A 21,262-nucleotide genomic window follows, 5' to 3' on the forward strand; every position below is an offset into this window, starting at 1 on the left:
GCAAAGGGCTGCTGTTTTCACTTCGTCAGCTGCGAGGTTGTAAAACCAGGACGGCATTTGTTAGGACCAAAAACTACAAGGATTAAGAGAAAGCTACAACATACTGCAGCAAGCACTGCAAGAACTGAACCAGAAAGAAATGAGGGGTCACTTACCTGACACAGCGTCTACAAAGTCTTTAGTGATTTTGTGTTTTGCAAAGCTGTTTACGCAATGAAAAAGCACAGGTTAGCTTACTGGACTGTTTATTCTCTGTTAAGTACGAAAAAAAAAAAAAGAGGGGTCTCACAAACATCTGGGCATAAAAAGGTGCAAGTAACAGCAGATGACTGACTTCTCTGAAAACCGGTTTCTCCAAAAGTTAGCAGCAAGGTGCAAAAATAGCAGCTGGCACAACCACCTCCATGCATAACAAGATCTTTCAAATTTATAAAACTGGCTGCATAGCATGTCTGGAAGTTAACTAAGCTGCTATGCAGCATCTGCTGCAGTGTAAAAATGCAACTGCATCGTAGATGGGCAATAAAGGCACTGACAACCAACGTGCAAGACTTGCCGAGAATTTGGGAGCTTCTTCCACTTGCATGCCATTGTTGTTTATATTCAACCTGACCTCAGATTGAAAGATTCTTCTAAGTATATTGGCTACTGACCAGCAGGCATTTGACTTGCAGCAAATACAAATATTCAGGCTGCAATACACTAATTTGCTATAGAAGCTGCTTTAGGTGGCTTTCAGCACTAAATCAAAAACACAAACATTCACCAAACTCCAGTGCTTCCACTGAAGAAAGACAGCCAGCCGTAAAGGTTAGCACAAGATTATGGCACTGCTTAACTTGGTACACAGATGACTAAAAGGCTTCCCCATTGACACAGGTGACTGGATATTTTGTTTGTCTGTTTTGTTTGTTTGTTGGCCCGGTGAGAGTGAAAGTTATGGCAAACCAAAATGTTAGAAAAAACAAAAAACACAGCAAAGAAAAATAGGGGCACCATATGGAGTACGACATTCAGTCCTGCTAGTAAACCTGTAAAACACGACTAGAATAAATGGTCGTAAGCAGGCTTTTCAATAACAAAGTGAGGCTGTAAACAGGCAAAACTTCGGTAAGAGGTTAAAAAAAAAAGAGAGTAAAGAAAATACCATTTGTGCGCGAAAGGTAACGTCAGAGGAGCATGTGTCACAAAAGAAAAAATATATATATATTGCATGCATGCAGGCTGTTCAGTGCCCATTAGGCTTTTTGAGTCCGCAGCTCTTCTGAAACATGGAAAATAAGAAACTGAACAGTAAGCACACTATGAATATGGCAATCGTTTGCCAAACTGTTGATTGTCACTTGAGTTACTGAGCAAGATCTTTTTTTTTTCTGTATGACAACACCATGTCCATATAGGTGACACCAGGCAACCATCCAGCTAGGCAAGAGGGACATGCGATAATACGAGGCGAGGCACACATATCAAGAAACTTTGAAAAAAAAAGAGTCAAAGTTCCACAAGTAGAGCTGGGTCGCTCTGGTCAATATGCTGTTGGAAAATGGCTAGCCAAGACAAAAAGCTTTGCTTCCGTTATGGTTAGCGGTATCACAATAAATAAATATTTGTTCCCCAGTACCACTTACGGCATGGCAAGACTGCAGAGAAAGTGGTAGATCGACTAATAAATGATCATAAAACAGCACACAAGAAAGCATGGAGTAATAGACAGTTAGCCACTCCAAAATCAACCACAATGAAACATAGCAGCACTTTCGGGGATGCAGTTGCAGACACTACGGTACTCAATAGACTTTCGCTTGATGCGACAATGACTTAGGCACTTATTTATAGACAACAGCGACGAAATAATGCACAGGCATATTCAAGCAGAAATTGATGATAAAGTCCCCTTCCACCCCTTTTTTTGCATGCGTGAAGCTAAGTAGGTATCAAAAATGTGCACATTGCTCAGAATTGTACGCCAGACTCCATAGCTGACAAACACAGCTGGCAGCATAATGCACCCTGTTGGCCACATGTGTAGTGTCACAGGTATGCCGAAGACCTGGCATAATAAGGCACTAAGCACATTAATCTCCAATGGTGCCAGGGTAAATTGTACTGAATCAGGAGGCCACTTAGGTTTCTAAGAGACAGCTTTGGCTCCGGTGCTTGTATAATGTATATGGCAGTGCGTACATTTTTTAACATTACTACTGTGTCTTTTTGTTCGAAAGAGCCACTGTACTGCTTTCAATGAAGTCTGCTGCTCTTACAAGCATTAAGTACAGTGCATGATGCAGCCATACTTTTACATGAAAGGGATGCTTACATGTTATTCACAAAAACGCAGTCACGAAATTGAAATCTTCATCATCTCCGAGACTTGAGCATTACACTGTTTGGCATCAGCATTGAATACACATGTAAAAACTGTTTCTGTTCCACAACTTTGTTCAAAATGAGGAAACTGCTGTGCTATCAGTCTTGTTTCTTCGGCCAACGCGATTTATTCCTAATGGTGCAGCTCTGGTGGCTAAATGAAACCCATTTCCCTGCTGTCACTGTTCACTTGTGCATAGAAGCGTTAGCTAACGTTTCTGATCAGATAAGACAGTTGGCAAAAACCAGCTACAGCATTGGGCATTTTTCGCTTGCTTGCAATCATCCTCAGTGACACTCCACTAACAAGACGCTCTACAAACATGCCAGTGTTCTGCTCTGTGGTAAACATTTAACCTTTTTCAACACATAGTGAGTGAGTTAAGAAGGTAATGAGTCAAAATTTGGTTTCTAGCATCCATGGTTCTCCTTAGACACCGTCCCATTTTGGATGTTCTGTGTGTCCCACCGGGCTGCAGATGACAGTATAAGCCAGTTAAAAAAAAAAAAAAATGGTGCTGTACCAAGTCTCTCTGAACACCAAGTGCAGGCACAGTTGCGTAGTGGGTAGCATAACTGACTGACCCTCCTGTGCACATTAATTACAGACATATAAGAAAAGGTACCTCTTGCATAGAAAAGACCAGCGCCTTGGAAGGCACAAATCTAGGCACTTTCCAGCGCATCACCAGGTATAAGTAAAACAACCAAATACATTACATGGACAGTATAAGGACAGTGGGTCACCCTTGCATAAAGCACTTTCCTTGTTCTTTGCTCCAGGTGTCTCCACTCTCCGTTCCTTTTCCCATTAGTTACAGTGAGCATTAAAAGAACAAACCTGGCTACGAGCACTCAGATGGAATGCACGTACAGTCTTGAATATGCAAAGGGCAAGCGCCATTTGAAAGCAAACCTGCCAACCTTTCGGCAAGGAGAAGAAACTGGCTGGCTCCTTTTCCTTAAGCCTGTGCGCTGTGGTTACGTTTCGAAGAGACACGTGCGTTCAAGTGCACCGAGTAAGGCTTCACCATAGTGCAATCTCTACCCAGGCAGATGCATAAACACCAGAGGCACATTTTCCTTTTCTGCCAACCAGCTTTCCCCTCAGAGGCTCTCTTTGTCCAAGGCTTCGTGTAAATCTTTGACGACTCTTCCCAGGCACTCGCGGTGCGCACTGTCGTTTCCAAACACCGAGTCCAATGTCTCAGGTTTTCCAAAGAAGCCAAAGATGTGCTCGATCCGACCCATTGACTTGGCCGTCAAGTGGGAGCGCACAAGGTCGGCAAGCAGAGCTCGACACTCGTCGAAGGCGCCAACGAGGTACCGCCGGTCGTATGAGAACTCCATCTCATAGAAGCTCACCACAGCCATGGCGAGAGCACGCAGCTTGCGCTGAAGCTGTTCAGCCACCTTTACCTCGTCTGGTGAGAACTGGTTGTTTCGGTGCAGGACACCAACTTTCACCACAATCTGGGATGGGAAAACGGGTTGCAATGGTGATACCAACAGACAAAAATAATAGGGAGAAAAAAGTGGGTTCTGACAAGTGTGTTTTATCAGAGGCAAACATACTCTCAAGACCGAGTACAAGAACAATGCAAGAAAACATAAGAATGCATGCTTGAATTGGTAAACCAGTTCAAGCTTATGATCCTAAGGTAAAAAAAAAAATCTGCACGAAGTGTGCAGAACCAGATTTCTAGGTTTGTTCTTCAGACCTGCACAAGACATGTCAAGAGCAAAACAATCCATATTTAGACCGTTCACTATACTTATACCCATAACATATTTTGTTCCGATACTGGAGCGTTCAGAAATCAGTACATCTATACCGGAGTGCATTTCATGTGTCAATTGCATTAGCCCAAATACGCCTGATGTGCTACATGTAGGATAGTTTTTTTTAAAAGCTTGTGCCTGCTTTTTTGGTTTATTGGGGTTTAACGTCCCAAAGCAACTCCGGCTATGAGGGACGCCGTAGTGAAGGGCTCCGGAAATTTGGACCACCTGGGGATCTTTAACGTGCACTGACATCGCACAGCATACGGGCCTCTAGAATTTCACCTTCAAAGAAATTCGGCCGCCGCAGCCGAGATGCGCCTGCTTGTGTAGGTTCAAGAGGCTCTAACTTTCCTGTGCAAGCAATGGATTTGGAGCGTTGGAGCAAATGGATTTTCCAGTTGCGTTTTTAGCCATCCAACCAACTGGATCCAACTGGACTAACCAATTAGACCCACTAGACCCTAGGCAGTTATTGCATCCACAAAATATTCACAAAATATACCTCACAATTAGGTTGTGCAAAATACATAGTACAAGAAATATTTATATAATTTAACATATTATTAACATGCAAAAGGATAACTGATTTGTGAGGACTGCAGGGAGACACTCCCTGGTGCCAACCAACATTTTTACTACGGAATTGAAATCCACATGCATTTATAGAAATCAAGGCCAATAGACACGCATACATCAAACACAAGAAACACTACACTAGTAGCATATATATTAGCTCAGTATGTACATCCAGAGAACACACTTCGACTCCAACTTCTATACCCCATTTATGAGGCTCTCATGCTGGAGCCAGTGATGCTTGCCCACTGAGTGCAGTTATTTAACTTTTGAACGCAGTGGTGATGCAAATGATGAATGCAATTTAGTAGGTTAAGCTGCCGACTGCTCTTATTATAAGAACCGTATTAGTTCTGCCTTGTTTGTCAAATACGCAAACATTCACATGGATTTGGACAGACCAATTGGATAAAACAGCTAAGACCAATTGGGCTCACCAGTAGAAACTCAACTGGCCCAACTGGATATTCCATTTCGACTATCCAATTGGAATTTGGAACCAGTTGGAAATCCAACTGATTCCACTTGCGTTTCTTTTTTTTTTACTGGGTTCTGAGAAAGCTGCCAGTCTTCTCTGGTAGCAGTGAGCTGATTCAACCCTACCGACTACATTATATGAGTCTGCAAGAGAAGCATGCAAGATTTTCATACTGTCATGAGAAAACGGCCATACGTGATGAGAAATGTGACAGAGATGAGTTAAAATGTTTAAAGCCTTATTAAACATACGCAACAGACAGTGCATTTGCTTAGCGCCCCTATTATAATATGGCTCAAAAGTCGGTATTGAGAAAAATATTTCCATCAATAAAAGGGCGATTCAGTCTGAAACTGCCACTTTACTACTTAAAACATTTCCTGAAGTTTGGGTATATATGGGTTAATGAGGCGAAACAAATCTACTGCAAAACCGAATCGTTCAAAATCATCCTTTTTAAGAAAATTACACTTTTGAATGCGAAACGCGCAAGTCAAATGCACTGTTGATGTCAGCTGTCAGTATCGGGACAGAGGCCTGTGGACTGACGTTGTCAAGGCCGCCAGAGAGGGTGGTGCGACCGCACATGCAGCTTACCGAGTCACAACGTTCTCCGCAGCTTGCAAGCACTCACCTTAATAATATTCTTGGTAATTTTTTCTGCATCTTTTTTGTTGCCCGACACATGCTTTACAAGTTTGTACAAATTATCCAGGAGACTTGCGGAGACATCATCGATGAACGCCTTGGCGACGCTCTTGTTGCTCACGCGACTAAGCAGTTTTTTCTGGACGCGCAGGCCGATGTCCTTCGCGTGGAATTCAGCCACTGTAAAAAAAACAATGCGCGCAGAGTCATGACAGGTTTCATATCGGCCACGTAAAACATGTATGTACTAAGCCGTTTTTCTGGTTGTTATAACCACTACAAACACCATACAAGGCAAGAACTAGTTTGACTGCCCACATAGCAGCTGCCGTAAAACCTTTTAATGGGTTAATCAGACTTCGTCTTCCTGCGAGGTGCTTGCTGATAGTGAACGCATGCAAAACGGAGCGTGTGGTGACCGAACAGCGCAGTAACGCCGCTAGTGCGAACATAAGGAACGGAAACACGAGGCCAGGAAACTCCGCCGCCAACGCCTTGAAGCGCAAAAGCAAATGTTAACAAAGACAAAAGGGTAACTTACTGTTCTCAGCTTGAAACGGGACCCGATTTACAGCTGTCGGAGAGCATACAAGGAGATGCAGAACCGCGGACGCACCGTTGATACACAAGATGATGCGTTCAAATCCCAGCTGCTCAAAACCGTTCAATCGGAACTGCCAATCTCTAGTCCGTGAGTCACCTGACCTCTTTCCTTCGCCTGCTACAGTTTCGCGCAGCGTTACAGTGGGTGTAGAAGCAAACTAGTAAACTTAAAAATGGGAAGTCCGCTACGGCAGCACAAGAACGGTGCGTAATATTCGTTACTACCACGCTACGCTGTCTGTGTCATACTCGATATGCTCGATTGGCTCGGCACTCGTTCATTCATGCCAGTGCTATCGTTGGCTGGAAGCGCTAACTCCTGTTGCTCAGTTGAGTAAGCGTTTGTTTATGGTCAATCTGGGCACTGATCTGGGTCGTCGTGAGTCACTGACATAAGACGCACCCGTTGGTGCCCTCGTTAATATGTCCGAATAAAAAAGGAAAAAAACAAGCGTTTCCTGTCCCGAACGTTGGATGTGGCGACCTGACATACCGATTTAAAAAAAAAAAGCTGAACACCGCACCGACCGCATTGACAAGAGAGAGGGAAAAAGAGAGGAGAATGAACTTCGAAGAGAGAATGGCGACAGCTTTGTGGTGAATTTTATGCTTATGCTGCCTGTAATTACAGAACACTGGAATGATACAAAAATTGCAAGATGGCACTTCACGGGTTCCAAAATACGCGCTTTTCACATATGTAGCAAAACGCTCAGCTGGCGTGTATGCGAACTGCGTGCGTCCTTTCATCACCTTTTTATATAAATAATGTACTCAGTCATTTATTATCAGTCTGTACTTTAGTTAATCCTTTATTACTAACTATCTTTAACATGACTCATATCGGAGCAGCAACAAGCAGTTGTCGACAATTTCGTTGGTTTCGTTAACGACGGCAGCGCTGGAGCGGCCGATCCACAGCAGCGGCCTATCCAAAGCCAGTTAAGAATGCGGAGCCAGCTGGCTAAATGCTGTCAGCGCCCCCTCCTCGGGTGCGCCAAATAAGGGAATCTATCTGCGGCCGGCGCATTGTCACCACCGGCGGAGCACGAGGTATTCGTAATAAGGGCGATTCAAAGCTCGCCTTCGCAATTTATCGAGTCGGTAGGACTCGTTAGAGGATTTGAGACTTCCCGAAGTATCTCTGTCAAACAAGGCTACGACTATGTCGTTCCGTGGCGGTGCTCCGACAGCCCTTTCGCAGATGCTGAAAGAAGGTTCGCGACATTACCAGGGCGTCGATGAGGCCCTCTTCCGCAGCATCGAAGCCTGCGTGGAGCTCGCTCGGAGTCTTGCCTCGGCCTACGGACCAAATGGACTGAACAAAATGGTGATCAACCACTTGGAGAAGCTGTCTGTGACCAGCGATGCCGCTACCATTCTAAACCAGCTCGAGGTGCAACACCCCGCCGCCAAGCTACTCGTCATGGCGTCTCAGATGCAGGAGGCTGAGGTAGGCGATGGTACGAACGCGGTCGTTCTGCTTGCCGGAGCCTTGCTAGAGAACGCCGAAGAGCTCGTGCGAACTGGCCTTACGCCTGTGCAAGTTGCCGAAGGCTATCAGCTTGCGCTGAAAAAGGCCCTTGACCTGCTGCCCGAATTGAGCGTCGATGAAATACAAGACATCCGCAATCCAGAGCAGGCTGTGAAGGCAGTTCGCACGGCAATGTCCAGCAAGCCTTTAGCCGGCGCCGACTACTTGGCCAAGCTGGTGGCCGAAGCTTGCCAGGCAGTGCTGCCTGAATCGGGCGCTCTCAATGTGGACAACGTGCGTGTCTGCAAAGTCCTCGGTTCTGGCCTCGACCAGTCTCAGGTTGTCCTCGGCATGGTTTTCAAGCGGCAGGTCGAAGGCGACATCACCAAAGCACGCGACGCCAAGGTTGCCGTCTACTCGTGCGCCGTGGACACAATGCAGACCGAGACCAAAGGCACAGTGCTCATCCAGTCGGCGCAGGAGCTGCGGCACTTCTCGCGCGGCGAAGAGAACCTGCTCGAGGAGCAGATTAAGGCCATCGCTGACGCTGGCGTCAAGGTGGTGGTGAGCGGCGGCAAGGTGGGCGACATGGCACTCCATTACCTCAACAAGTACGGCCTCATGGCGGTCCGGCTGCCGTCAAAATTCGACGTGCGCCGCGTGTGCCGCGTCGTGGGCGCCACTGCCCTGCCAAAGCTTGCGGCGCCACGACCCGAGGACCTGGGCCTGTGCGACTTGGTCTACCTGGACGAGCTGGGTGACACGCCGGTGGTGGTCTTCCGCCAGGAGGGCCACCAGACCCGCGTGGCTACGGTGCTGCTGCGCGGCTCCACTGACAGCCTGCTGGACGACGCCGAGCGTGCCGTGGACGACGGCGTGAACGCCTTCAAGGCGGCCACCAAGGACGGGCGCCTGGTGCCCGGCGCTGGCGCCGTCGAAGCCGAGCTGGCTCGGCGCCTGGCCACCTGGGCAGACACCCTCCCGGGGCTCGAGCAGTACGCGGCGCACAAGTTTGCCCAGTCGCTGGAGTCTCTCATCAGGACTCTGGCACAGAACTCTGGCGCCTCCAAGCCCGAAGAGCTTGTGGCTCAGATCCAGGCAGCACACAACCAAGGCGATGCCAATTCATGCCTGAAGGAAGAGGGCGTCGGAGATGCGGTCAAGAATGGCCTGCTGGATCTTCTCATCACAAAGCACTGGAGTCTCCAGTATGCAACCAATGCTGCTTCCACGGTTCTGCATGTGGACCAGATCATCATGGCCAAGCCAGCTGGAGGGCCAGCACCAAGGTCTGGGGAAGGGGACAGGGATGATTAGTTAAAAGTGTGACCAATAAAACCCGGTTCTGTCTGTATTGTGCTGCCATTTTTACGTGCATTTACTGTGCCACTGTGCAGAGCTGACCTGACTCTGCTACATGGCTTCAAGCAAATGCACATGATACTTTGTTGCCACTTTAATATCCATGATAAATTTTCTCACCTTTGTAGGTATGCTGTCATGTCAGCAGTGCAAAATATAGCAGATTGAAAATTAAACACATAATGCGAAACAGCAGCAACATGAGATTTACTGAATACAATGGCACTAAAGTTAAGTACACAGCAAGACTTGCGGAACTAAGTGGAAATGCCTATCCCTAAGTAGCTATGCATAAAAATGTCTTATATTGGTAGTATTTATTCCTTTCAGGCACAAGTTATGATCCAGTGGAAAGAGAATTCTTATAATTTCAGATTTTTGCAAGGAGCATACTTGGATTATGCATCAAAATGTCTTCCCCAATGAGTAAATAATCAATTTCTGTAGTGTCCTTGTGTGTCTGCATCATGACTCTGCACTTTTGAAAATCTCGTTTATACTTCGTCATGATGATTTATGTAAATGAATCAATCTGTTTTAAGCACTTGTTTATGCTTGCAGAACAACCAAGCGAAAACTGATACCACTGACACTCTGCAGCTACTGTAAAACAAGGTAGGCTGCTGTCCCGAAGGATACTGGCTCTAACCCGGCTGCGGTCACATTTTGATTGAGGTGAAATGCTAGAGGTCCGTGTACTGTGTGATGTCTGTGCCTGTTGACGAGCCCCAGGTGGTCGAAATTATCTGGAGCCCTTCAATGCAGCGTCCGTCATAGGTCAAGTTGCTTTGTGACATCAAATACTATAAATCAACCAAACCAGCATAAAACAAGGTGGCAGGGATTAAGAAAAAAGTGGATTCCTGCATTAATTTCATATGCCGGACTCTCTCCCTTTCTACGCAAGGTTTTTCAGACTTCAGCACATTTTATTGCATCCACATTTGAGGACATTGCGCTATATCATTGTGGTCGCATCCACATCTATGGATATAGCACCCGACAGGATTATTTCAAAGGCTTGGAGTTCAGTAAATAAAGGACTGTGCCCAGTCATTCCCAATTTGGACTTTCTGTAGTTCTCATTTGTGCATTCTGGTTCTGAGCTTAATTTTGTTAAATGTATCATGAGTCATGGTGAAAAAAGAGTGTCAAAGGAACACGAGGGATGGAAAGGGAACTTTCGGTTTTGTATCATGAGTCTTCCTTTCAGTATACACACAAATTGCTAGATTATGCTTATTATAAAGTTGACCTGTCTCAAGGAGCAGGTGCTGTCAAGTTGTTTATTTTTATTAAGCTTAAATGTCATATTAATCCTGCTTGGGTGTGGTGTGATATTCCAGGCTAGTGACAGTGCTGTAGATGAGAGCAGGTCAATAAAAATGCAAATAACACCTGTAGAGCTTACTGAAATTTGATTTCAGTGAGCTTTCAGCCTTGCTGCTTGTGATACTTTCAGCAAAAAAGTAACATGTTCATTCCGCAAAAAAAAAAAAAGGAAAACACAGATAGAAACATTACAGTGCATTGCATTACATTATCACCAAAATATATATCATGGCTATCAGTAGGTGCAGTAATGTAAGGCACTAAACAGTACTTAGTTTCTAGATTAAAGTAATTAAATCTTATCTGTTTCTATAACTCACTAGCCATATATTTACTCTTGATTCTAACTTCGGCTTGTTTGGTTCCACAAAAATATTTGACATTGACATAAAGAACTGCTTTGTCTACAGAGAGTATTAGGTGTATTAATTACAAGGGCAAAATAAAGTGTGGACCTTAAATAGAACTTCGTTGTGTGCTTCTTGTTACTGATGGTCTCAGGATGCAACGTCTTATTCCTCCTTCAGCTTGTCCCATTTGTCTATGTGGGGTCACTGTTTCTAATTAACGTCCTCCACTTCTGCCTTCCTTGAACTGTGTATTATACACAGACTAATTATCCTGAAGAACTATCTCCACTAGCTCTCTCCACCTTCTCTTTGGGTGGACCCATGCTGTCTCCCTTTGGTGCCAATTTCTAATGCCTTTCTTCCAAAATATTCTTCATTTTTTTTTTATTATTCGAGAAGTCTGCCATGAGGCATCTCCTCATTGCATGACCAAACCAATGGAGCTATGACCTCCTGTACATTTGCCACTCACATTGGGGTTGTTCCTATGTTTGCAACCTTACCCATGCTCCTTGAGTGGTCATTCTATACTCGATCCTTCCAGGTCACTTTTGATCTGTGTTCTGATCTCAGTCACACTTTATATTTACCCAGTTTTACCCTAGCTTCTGTGTATTTGCCTTTCATTTGGGAAGAAGAAGGGAATATTGGTGTAGTGCTACTGCATGTTGTAGAGGTGGATATTTAGTTGCAGTGCATTCTGTTATTTCTGAAAACAAAATAGTTAGCATGAAGATGTAATGGTGATTATTTACAGACCTTTTTGTGCCCCTTTTATTAATGTTATTTATGTGGTCCCTAGTTCACCTTTAAAACATTGTTCAGATAAATATAACTGTGTGCAGGATTAAGTGGCATTGCAATATCTGGTGCTATGGAACTAGACCTGCCTTTATTCTGGCCCTTGTGCACACTATGCATGTTCAGAGATTCTTTGACATTTTGACGTTCAGAATTAACACAGGGGCTTCAAGGGGACTGTACTCTGCGTATTATTGCAGATGCGGCTCAATTGCAGAGCAACATTCCAATGCAGTTGTGTTCTGAAATTTAGCACATATAAAATGCAAATTCAAATTAGTGGAGTATACCCATATCCATATATCCATACAACCATTTCCTATAACCATATCATCGTCAGTAGTATTAGTATCTATTTAGGGCTGTGTGTGGTTGGGCTATAGTTGATGCTTGCATGAGAACATAATATGAAAACAGCGCATTGACATGAGACACAAGAAAAGGAGTGCTCTGTGTCAGTATGCTACCTTCTCATCATGTTCACAGTACGTGTTATTCAATTCCGTGTGGTTTGTCAGCAATTTGAAATTTGTGATTCTGATAAGCAAATTATATATTTGCATTTTATCTTTGCCCTTACTTTCATGGGTTTTTCAAAGAGCTTGCTTCCTTCTTTCATGTGGTTGTAAGCTTACACATGCAATTTCATTTCATTTTGTGCTTCATCCAGAAGCACGTACTGAAATGTTTTAAAGCTCAGATCAATACTGTTTTCTCATAAAAACAAAGAAATGAAAAATTAGACTCTATCTCATTCAGAACATCAGAGCAATTTGTACTTCCTACAAGAGCCATGAATGTAGCCACAGTTTCCTCATAAAATTATGCACATAACATTAAAAATGAAAAATAAAGGTAATTAATCACTCATATTCAAAGCCAATGAAGCAGACTCATTTTTGCTGTTTTTAGCAAAGGTACACATCATTCAAACTCTTGGAAGGTAGTGTAATTTAACTGTGAAGCACAGCATATCAGCTAGGTTACCACAGCAATAAAGTAACTGGCAGAAAAATACTCTGTTTCAGTACACCCACATGAGTTTAAAAGTGTATCGCATACAATGAGCATGGTACATGGTACTAACTAATCTTGGAAACACTATATGTTGCTTAACAGTGGCTTGTGTATAGTACCACAATTATTGCAGTTTCATCACAGCGTACAGTAAATATCTCATAAGTGCTGATGGCCAAAAGACACTCAGGAATACAGGACAATGTTAGAGGTGTTACCACTTTTCCTCTCTTTTCTGAATAGGTTGAAGTGTTTCTTTGGCTGATGAGAAGACATACCTGGGTGATGAGAAAAAAAAAATTCCTGTTGTGATACTTTATGTACGAGTTTACAATCAGCCTGTAAGCAGACAGTATCCTGCAGAAGTGTTTGACCTGTACAAATGCATTAGGATATTATTCATCAATAAGGTTTTGCTTTAAGAGACTAACTTATATTGAATAGACAATTTTTTTCATTGCGTGAGTACATTTTTTTCTCCCCTAAATCCCACCTCAGTGCATCCAATAAAGTTTTTACCTACCTCCAGCCTGCACATGTTAAAAAGATGCTGGAGATGTGTTGCAAGTTCTTGATAGATCCAGCCTTGAGCACTTTCAGTAAGCTGTTGTCAAGGTAGATTCCTGACATATATTCACGAGTCGAATATAACGAAACATCTTTCTTGGAGTGACAACATCTCTTAAGAAACACATACTTAAGACATCTATACAGTGTCATATACTAGCTGCGTTCAGTCAACGGGCATGTCGGTCATCCACCTTTATTATACATGTCTGTATATTTAATTGAAAGTGAGCTGGTATAGCATCCCAACATCTGCTGATATGGTCAATTGCTTGAGCTGTTCAAAAAGGCACCCCTACTTGCATGTTTGTCTTGTTTATAAAGGGCATGGTTGTGCCAGTAGTGGTGTCACTACAAGGACATGGAAAGGGAAAGCCTGGAGAAATTCTCTCATCCCCACACATCTTTGAATACGGGGAGCTGCGAGCTACATAATTTCATCTTCTCGCTGTTTACATTTCTGTATCAAACATTTATTATGATGACTGTCGTTAATACGCAGCCTTAACAAGCACGCTACTTCAGAGGTAAACTAATCGAGAATGTGTGACCGATCCACACCTTTTAATGATCATTCGGTCTGATGCAGAATTATGAACGCATTAGAGAATCGTAATGTCACAATTAAAAATTTTTGTGACTATGCAGGGAAATAAATGTACTCTCAGTTATTTCTACATGGCTGTCTTCCCTAACACTCATTTAAATGCAGTGGGCTAAGGCCAAGAGAATGTACAATTCAGAGCACATTTGTCTCTTCATCAAGCGAGCACTTGGTTATAAATATATTTACTAAGTGACGCATACGTTACATATGTGTCGCCCATTAGCAAAGTGCATATTTGACACTAATTGACTTCAACGGGCTTCTGACAAAGAATAAAACTATCACAGTATTTTCAGAACCATCATCTTTATTGAACAAGGTGATGTGTATTTTCGAACAGAGAGTAGGCTAATAAGAAATTATTCCTGTGAGCTCATGTCCATATACCGGTCTGTTGGGTGTGGTAGCACATTGCAGATAATCATGGTGGTGGAAAAACCTGTTCACAAAAGAGAATCTGAAAGAAGAGCAAGTCTGCAATGCTCGTGTGTAGTTTCTTCTCCTCTTTTATTGTGTATAATGTGTAAAATTTGCTTTTGTTTCCTGTTAAGACCGTAGTATATTTGACAGTCACATATGTTTTTTGAAACATAAAGCATGCATTGTAGCATCATTGAGAGAAAAAAGAACACAACAGCCTGGAAAACTGATATGGGATGAAGTGCCATGAGTAAGCCGAGTATGCAGAATTCAAGCATTATGACATCATCAGGCAAGCCAATAATACTATCAGATGGTCCAATTTGAACCCAGTTGTCCATCTAGATCATATGCTCAGCGTGTTGTATCAAGATAATCTTTTCAAATTTGGCGCAGTATTTTTCCCACACTCGATGGGCATGTGATAGAGAGTTCCACTCTTGCTATGGGCTGTTACAGTTCAACGACATCCTCGTGTGCATGGAATTTTTCTGGAACAATTTATTACCCATTGTGTTACATTTGGGCTGTGTAAAGTGCTTGGCCACAAAGTAAACACTCTTCTGCGTGTAAACTTTAAAGCAATAAGCCTCAGAACTGCAGCTTCTGTAAATCCTCTACTGATAAAAGGTAATTTGCACTGTACAATCGTTACTGCTGTTTTACTTAAGCCCCTAGTGTACTTAGCTTGTCATGAGCTGACTGTCATTTCTGGCTCTTGACGAGTCCAGATTATTAGTGAGTTTTCTGGCACTGTGTGTTCGGTTTAAGGTGATCAGGGCTTATCAAAAGCATTTTGCCCACAGATGTCACCATGGGCACTAAAAAAACCATATTGTTGCCAGTTTAAAAAAAAAAAGTGTCCATTAGCAGTATAATGTTTCTACATTAAGCTCTGCTAGCTTCATTAACTGCGAGGCGTCGAATCAGTGTTAGGCACATGTGTGGCATTATGTTAGCTACACAATATTTTATATCTTACAGTATGAATGATAAATAGCAAAGGTAAATCCAACACAATATATATATATATATATATATATATGGTTTGGTTTATGGGGTTTAACGTCCCAAAGCGACTAAGGCTATGAGAGACGCCGTAGTGGAGGGCTCCAGAAATTTCGACCACCTGGGGTTCTTTAACGTGCACTGACATCGCGCAGTACACGGGCCTCTAGAATTTCTCCTCCAAAGAAATTCTAGCCGCCGCGGCCGGGATCGAACCCGCATCTTTTGGGTCAGCAGCCGAGCACCATAACCGCTGAGCCACTATATATATATATATATATATATATATATATATATATATATACGAGGGGGTACCCAAAAGAAACCGGACTAATTTTTATTTGAACTTATTTGTTCACATTTTCAGCACAGACCTTCAATATCCTTCAAAGTACTCTCCACTTACAATGATACGTTTGTCGAATATTTCATTCCATTTTTCAAAACATTGTTTAAATTCATCTTTTGTGATGCTTGACAGTCCCTCCGTCGTTTTTTTCTTCACCTCAGCAACATCAGCGAAACGCTTTCCATTCACCTGTCTTTTCATTCTACGAAACAAAGAAAGTAGCACGTGGCAAGGTCGGGTGAGTATGAGGGTTGAGGAACAGAGGTGATGCCATTTTTGGTCCGAATTTGTCGTAGAGACAGGGCTGTGTGAGCAGGGGCATTGCCGTGGTGGAAGAACCAGTCACCCGTCTGCCACAAATCAGGCCGCTTCCACCGAACACTGTTGCCCAATCTTTTCAAAACATACAAGCAGAAAGCCTGGTTAACTGTCTGACCCTACGGAAAAAATTCTGAATGGACGACTCCTCTCACGTCGAAAAAACAAATCAGCATTGTTTTGAAGTTTGATTTCACCTGACGAGCTTTCTTGAGGCGAGGTGAATTTGAAGTTTTCCATTGGCATGACTGTTGCTTTGATTCAGGATTTAATTCAGGAACACTTGAGTTGTCCCCATAGCATCGTCCTTGAACATCTTTCTGAATATTTCAAGAGTTTCCGTTCCACTTTTTTCGAGAAAAAATCTGACTTTCACCGGCGCATGCTGTTCACGAAAATCAGCCATTGCAAAAACGACACTCACACAAAACAGTCGTCACTCTAAAACTCTGCCTAAACTAGTCTGACCTCCATTAGCGACGGGACTCGGCTTAGTGACTTTGAAATGTTCGTTCTATGCACTCCTAGCGGCAAAATGCGGTACCACAGAAGCTGTGCCGATTCAAAAAATTATTCCGGTTTCTTTTGGGTACCCCCTCGTATATATGTGCACTTTGTGAAACATTCACAGAGACACCTAATTACCTTATATGTTGGCAATGCGATGGCATTAGAATCTCTTGATGCCTTTACCAGACGTGATGTCACTTCAGATCTGGTGGCGTCATTCCCCTCCAGCCAATGAGCAACCTTTATGACACATTTTTTTCCCAGTGAGGCATTTAGTGCTATGACATCAAAATATGGTAGGTCAGATGGTTTTACAGACATCTGTGAAGGTGTCTGTAAACATGACAAATTGAGAAACTTGAGTGCACGGGCAGATCAAGCCACGTGCCTGCACGTGGTACAGTACATGGTAGAGTAACTGGAAAAATTTTCAAAGCTTCCAGCCACTCTTGCACTTGGTGCCTCTGAGAAGTCTGCGCATGCGAAGAAGCAGTGCATCACCTGTGAAGTTGGTTGCGTCGCAATGAATTGGAACCTTTGATGTCAGCGGGCCACATGATCGCCGAAAATAGTCGCGAAACTCTGCTCCCTACAGAATAGAGTGCCCTGCGCGGTAGTAGAGACTTCTGCACTTATTTAAAAAATTCATGTGCACCTAATCGAGAGCCAATGTTTTGTCTCCTCGTTAAAATCAAAGTTTAAAGGAAGCACTATCATCAGGGACTTTGGAATGTTTTCTGAGTTGGGGAGTGGGGGGCAAGTCTTTGAGTTTGTTTTGTTATTTATTATTTTTTTCGTTTTGTTGACATATTAAATTGTATATATATTTTTATATCTCTATTTGCACTGCAGTTCAAATGGGCAGCTTTATAATGATGTACAAATGAGAAGTAATCAGCTGCATTGCAAAACCGAGCATATAGTCAGTTCCAATTCTGGTAATCTTGCTCATGATTGTTTCACTGAAACGAAACGCTTTACTACTGGCTATGAAGCTAACTAGCTGAGCCCCACTGTGCCTTATATTAATAACATCCTAGAATTGAGGCGTTTGTCAGAAATCTGATATGAGTGCAACAGTTTGGTACTGGGGAGTTTCTAAACACTCTATGGAGACGGGGAGCACTTCCCCCTCTTTAGAAATGGTCCCTGGCTAAAACACCACAAAAATACAACCATATGCATAAAAACAAACATGCAACTCGCCCATGTACTGAGCGGGGCTTTCTGTAACTTTTTCGTCTAGCAGGTGGGGCTGCTTGGCTTGTGTGGCTTGTGTTTGCAAAAACTGCTTGCAGCCAACAGTAGTTTGTTCTTAATTCTAGAAAATGCAGGCAAGTATCAATGTTTAATTACATATCTGAAAGAACGTAGACTATAGTATGCTGATTTGTGAGCATTACATGTTTTCTCTCGATTGGGCCAGTAGATGGTGCATAGGAATTTTTCAAAATCCGGACAGATAAATATGGAAGAAGGAAGTCTCTAACTACATTGGATAGTTGAATGGAAGATTAGTGTGCCCCGTTTGGAATGCGGTTGTGGCAGTTGTGACCATGGTTGCGACCAACATTCTTAGTCTGTCCTAAAGATAGCTGATCTATAGGACTTTAGTCTGTCCAAGACGACCAACATTCTTAGACAGTCTGTCCTGAAGTCCTGTAGGACTTTAGTCTGTCCAAGAACGTTGGTTGCCACCATGCTCAGCTCATTTTTTATACAGATCGAGTGTCCCATATTTATCTGTCTGGGTTGCGAAAAATTCTCCTGTGCAAACTATTTGCCTGTTTGGGCTCAAGCACAGACCACAGGGTAGGATATGGTCTGCGTTCTGCAATAAATAATTTAGATTCAAGACATTGCCTCTTGAGTTATCATAGAACGATTCCTTCCTGATTTGACTTGGCATGGCAGAAAGTCAGGTGGACGGATGAGACCAGTTCATGGCGATAGGGCGGCGCAGCTGACACAGGGCAAGGTTAATTGAAGAGATATATGGGAGAGGCCTTCCTGCAGTGGCGTAGTCAGGCTGATGATGATGATAGAGTTCTACAGCTTGCTTTTTGAATTGGTCCAGTTAAAAAGAATTCTTATGCATTTTAGAGCCCGTTTCTTCGTTGAGCGGCGTGCCTCGGCGTAACCGAACGCAGAGCACAGAGGAGGACGAAAGACTGCGATGGCGAAGACAGCGCGAGGAGGAAAGCGGCAGCGTGAAGGCATTTGGTCACGCGGCGGCGACCTGCGGAAAAAAAAAAAAAGCAGCGATTGTTCTGGAGAACAAGACTTCGGCTCCCGCTAGCGCGTCTCAGATCACGGTCCAGGTCCTCTTCTCCCCGCGACCTTAGCGCAGCGGCGGGCGAGGACCTAGGGTTCGAGATGGTTCGATCCCTCTAGAGAAGTCAGGTGGAGGGAGACAGCTTGACGCGGGCTTCTAGGAATTTTGTGCTTTCAAAGCAAAGGCATTTGTCACCAAAACGTGTCCGCAAAACGTGTCTGCAGAAGTTGTGACGTTCTGAGAAGAGGTATCAAACGAGTGGTTGTAATCGAAAGAAAATGATGTGAGGATTCTGTGTAAAAAAAACAAACAAAAAAACATGTCGCTAGGATGATAGGTTAATTAATTATATCCAAAATGTCGAAAGAGAGCGGACGTCGATATAGTGAGCAAAATAGCGCAAAAATAGGCAAAGAAGTGAAATTAAAGTTTGAAATGAATTAAAATGTATTTTATAAGTGATAATTATTCAAACAAAAAGTTTAATTGGCATAGATTAATCAGTTAATTACTTATTAGCACTGATCTCCACTAGGTGGCTGGATGCCGCATTCCCGCTTTCCGAGAAGAGCGCGAGTGAAGCCACCGGAAGTTGGACCGCTTGTCCCGGAAGTCGGGTGTCTGCTGTGTATTTCAATGCAAAAAGTCGTGTCTTTCGCCCTTTCGTTCTCAGTGTTTTGCGTTGTTTTCGTGTGATGTCTGCTGTTATATGAAAGGAAGAAGCAAGCTGAACGCGAGAAATGTGAGCATTGTGTGCAGAACTCTCTAATTTCTGCGAAAGTGAAGAAAACAGGCATGCAGGTCTCACCCTGCCTCGGCAAAGGGGTACGTGCATTAAACACTATGTTCTTGCCTGGTTCTTGTATCCCGAGCGTAAAGGAGAAGTAGTGGAATGACGATGAGGCTAGGTCACCTTAAAACCGAATTTTCGTGCAGCAAAGAAAAGGCACAGCGCGAGAGGAACGACTGACAAGAAAGGCGAATGGTGCAGTGCGCGTGAGAAGCGCTGTTAGAAGTCAACTGCACCAAACACCACGAATTAAAGACCATTCAGGCTTAACTTGCTACAACACGAAACAGTACATGACATCCGTCGAAAAAGCAGTACCATACCTTTTGGAGGCGCTAATGTGAACCAACCGAACACCGTCGACACCTCACAAGATAGTAGCCTAGCCCTCGCTCCGGTTCGGTCTAAACTTAATTCGGTAAAATGGTCGCTGCAAAGTAAGCTGCCTGGTGAATGTTTCAACCTATTCTTTCTTATATTCATCCCCCATCGATAGCATAACTTGGGCTTGAGCGTGGGAACAAGCATCGCAGTAAAGAGCACAGTTGGCGAAGCTAGGCAAACGAGACGACACCGAGCCGAGTAGACGAGCTGTGCGTAGCGGCGTCCAGTCGTCTGCTAGTGTCGCCCCATTGAAATGCAATGGGCCCTTATTTTTGAAACGTCCTTCCCGAAGACTTCGCTGGTCTCCTCGCTCAGTTGGCGGCGCAAAAGGTAGGCATTGTCATGGAAAAAGACGAAAACGGCGAAAAGACGGAATGCTAAGTGGGAAAACAAAACTGGAACTGAAAAACCGTGCTGAGGTCGGATTTCATGCACTGCCAAAGGCTGACTTCCGGGACAAGGCCGCTTACTTCCGGTGGCTTCACTTTCGGGTGCCCGATGTAAAGTCACTGGAACTCTGAAAGTACCGCAGCTGTTTTCTCTTCGCCGCCGCGCCGCCTATTGGCCAGTTGCGATCACGTGATTAGGCGCCTCCATAGATGGTCCACACGCTCTAGGAGCCGACGGGGCGAAGTGCTTCCGATGGGGTTGGACTGCGTGTTTTACGAAGTAGCACGTTCAGTATCGCGTCTGTGTGCGTGTGTGTCTGTCTGTGTGCGTGTGCGCGCGCGTGTCTGTGCCTCTATCTGAGCGATGTCTGCGTGCGTGTGCGTGTCTCTGTGCGCGCGCCTGTATCTGTGTGCGCGCAGTGTGCTGCGCGCGCGTTTGTCTGTGTTCGTGCGTGTGTCTGTGTATGCGTGTCTCTGTCAGTGCATGTGTCTGCGTGCGTATCTGTGCACCGCGTGTGTCTGTGTGCGTACGTGTGTCTGCGTGCGCATATGTGCACCGCGTGTGTCTATGTGCGTGCGTGTGTCTGTGTGTGCGTATCTCTGTCAGTGCGTGTGTCTGCGTGCGTATCTGTGCACCGCGTGTGTCTGTGTATGCGTGCCTGTCAGTGCGTGTGTCTGCGTGCCTATCTGCACCGCGTGTGTCTGTGTGCGTGCGTGTGTCTGTGTATGCGCGTCTCTGTCAGTCCGTGTGTCTGCGTGCGTATCTGTGCACCGCGTGTGTCTGTGTGCGTGCGTGTGTCTGTGCATGCGTGTCTCTGTCAGTGCGCGTGTCTGCGTGCGCGCGTGTCTTTG

At 44.3% G+C, this 21,262-nt stretch overlaps 2 protein-coding genes across 2 annotated transcripts; one reads left to right on the top strand and one right to left on the bottom strand.

The window, feature by feature from the left end:
- Positions 1 to 228: 228 nt before the first annotated feature.
- Positions 229 to 6,961, bottom strand: LOC149342751 (protein salivary glands marred-like). The gene is made up of 3 exons (XM_089545225.1): positions 6,396 to 6,961; positions 5,841 to 6,034; positions 229 to 3,840 (listed from the first exon to the last, which is right to left on the bottom strand). Coding segments are annotated over exons 1-3 (561 nt in total). The 5' UTR covers positions 6,397 to 6,961; the 3' UTR covers positions 229 to 3,474.
- A 489-nt stretch (positions 6,962 to 7,450) lies between these two features.
- Positions 7,451 to 9,285, top strand: LOC149342752 (T-complex protein 1 subunit theta-like). The gene has a single exon (XM_089545227.1). The coding sequence runs from the start codon at positions 7,623 to 7,625 to the stop codon at positions 9,246 to 9,248; it is 1,626 nt and encodes a 541-aa protein (XP_089401353.1). The 5' UTR covers positions 7,451 to 7,622; the 3' UTR covers positions 9,249 to 9,285.
- Positions 9,286 to 21,262: the final 11,977 nt, after the last annotated feature.

Source organism: Amblyomma mixtum, chromosome 5 (genome assembly GCF_055824585.1).
Source record: "Amblyomma mixtum isolate Tamu chromosome 5, ASM5582458v1, whole genome shotgun sequence".
NCBI classification, from domain to species: domain Eukaryota; kingdom Metazoa; phylum Arthropoda; class Arachnida; order Ixodida; family Ixodidae; genus Amblyomma; species Amblyomma mixtum.

What these genes read in the sequence shown, in the direction of transcription:
- LOC149342752 (XM_089545227.1), top strand. Translation starts at nt 7,623, where the DNA reads ATGTCGTTCCGTGGCGGTGCTCCGACAGCCCTTTCGCAGATGCTGAAA.
- LOC149342751 (XM_089545225.1), bottom strand. An exon ending in TTACCAAGAATATTATTAAG is followed by an intron (nt 3,841 to 5,840) that starts GTGAGTGCTTGC and finishes TTCCCATCCCAG; the next exon opens with ATTGTGGTGAAAGTTGGTGT.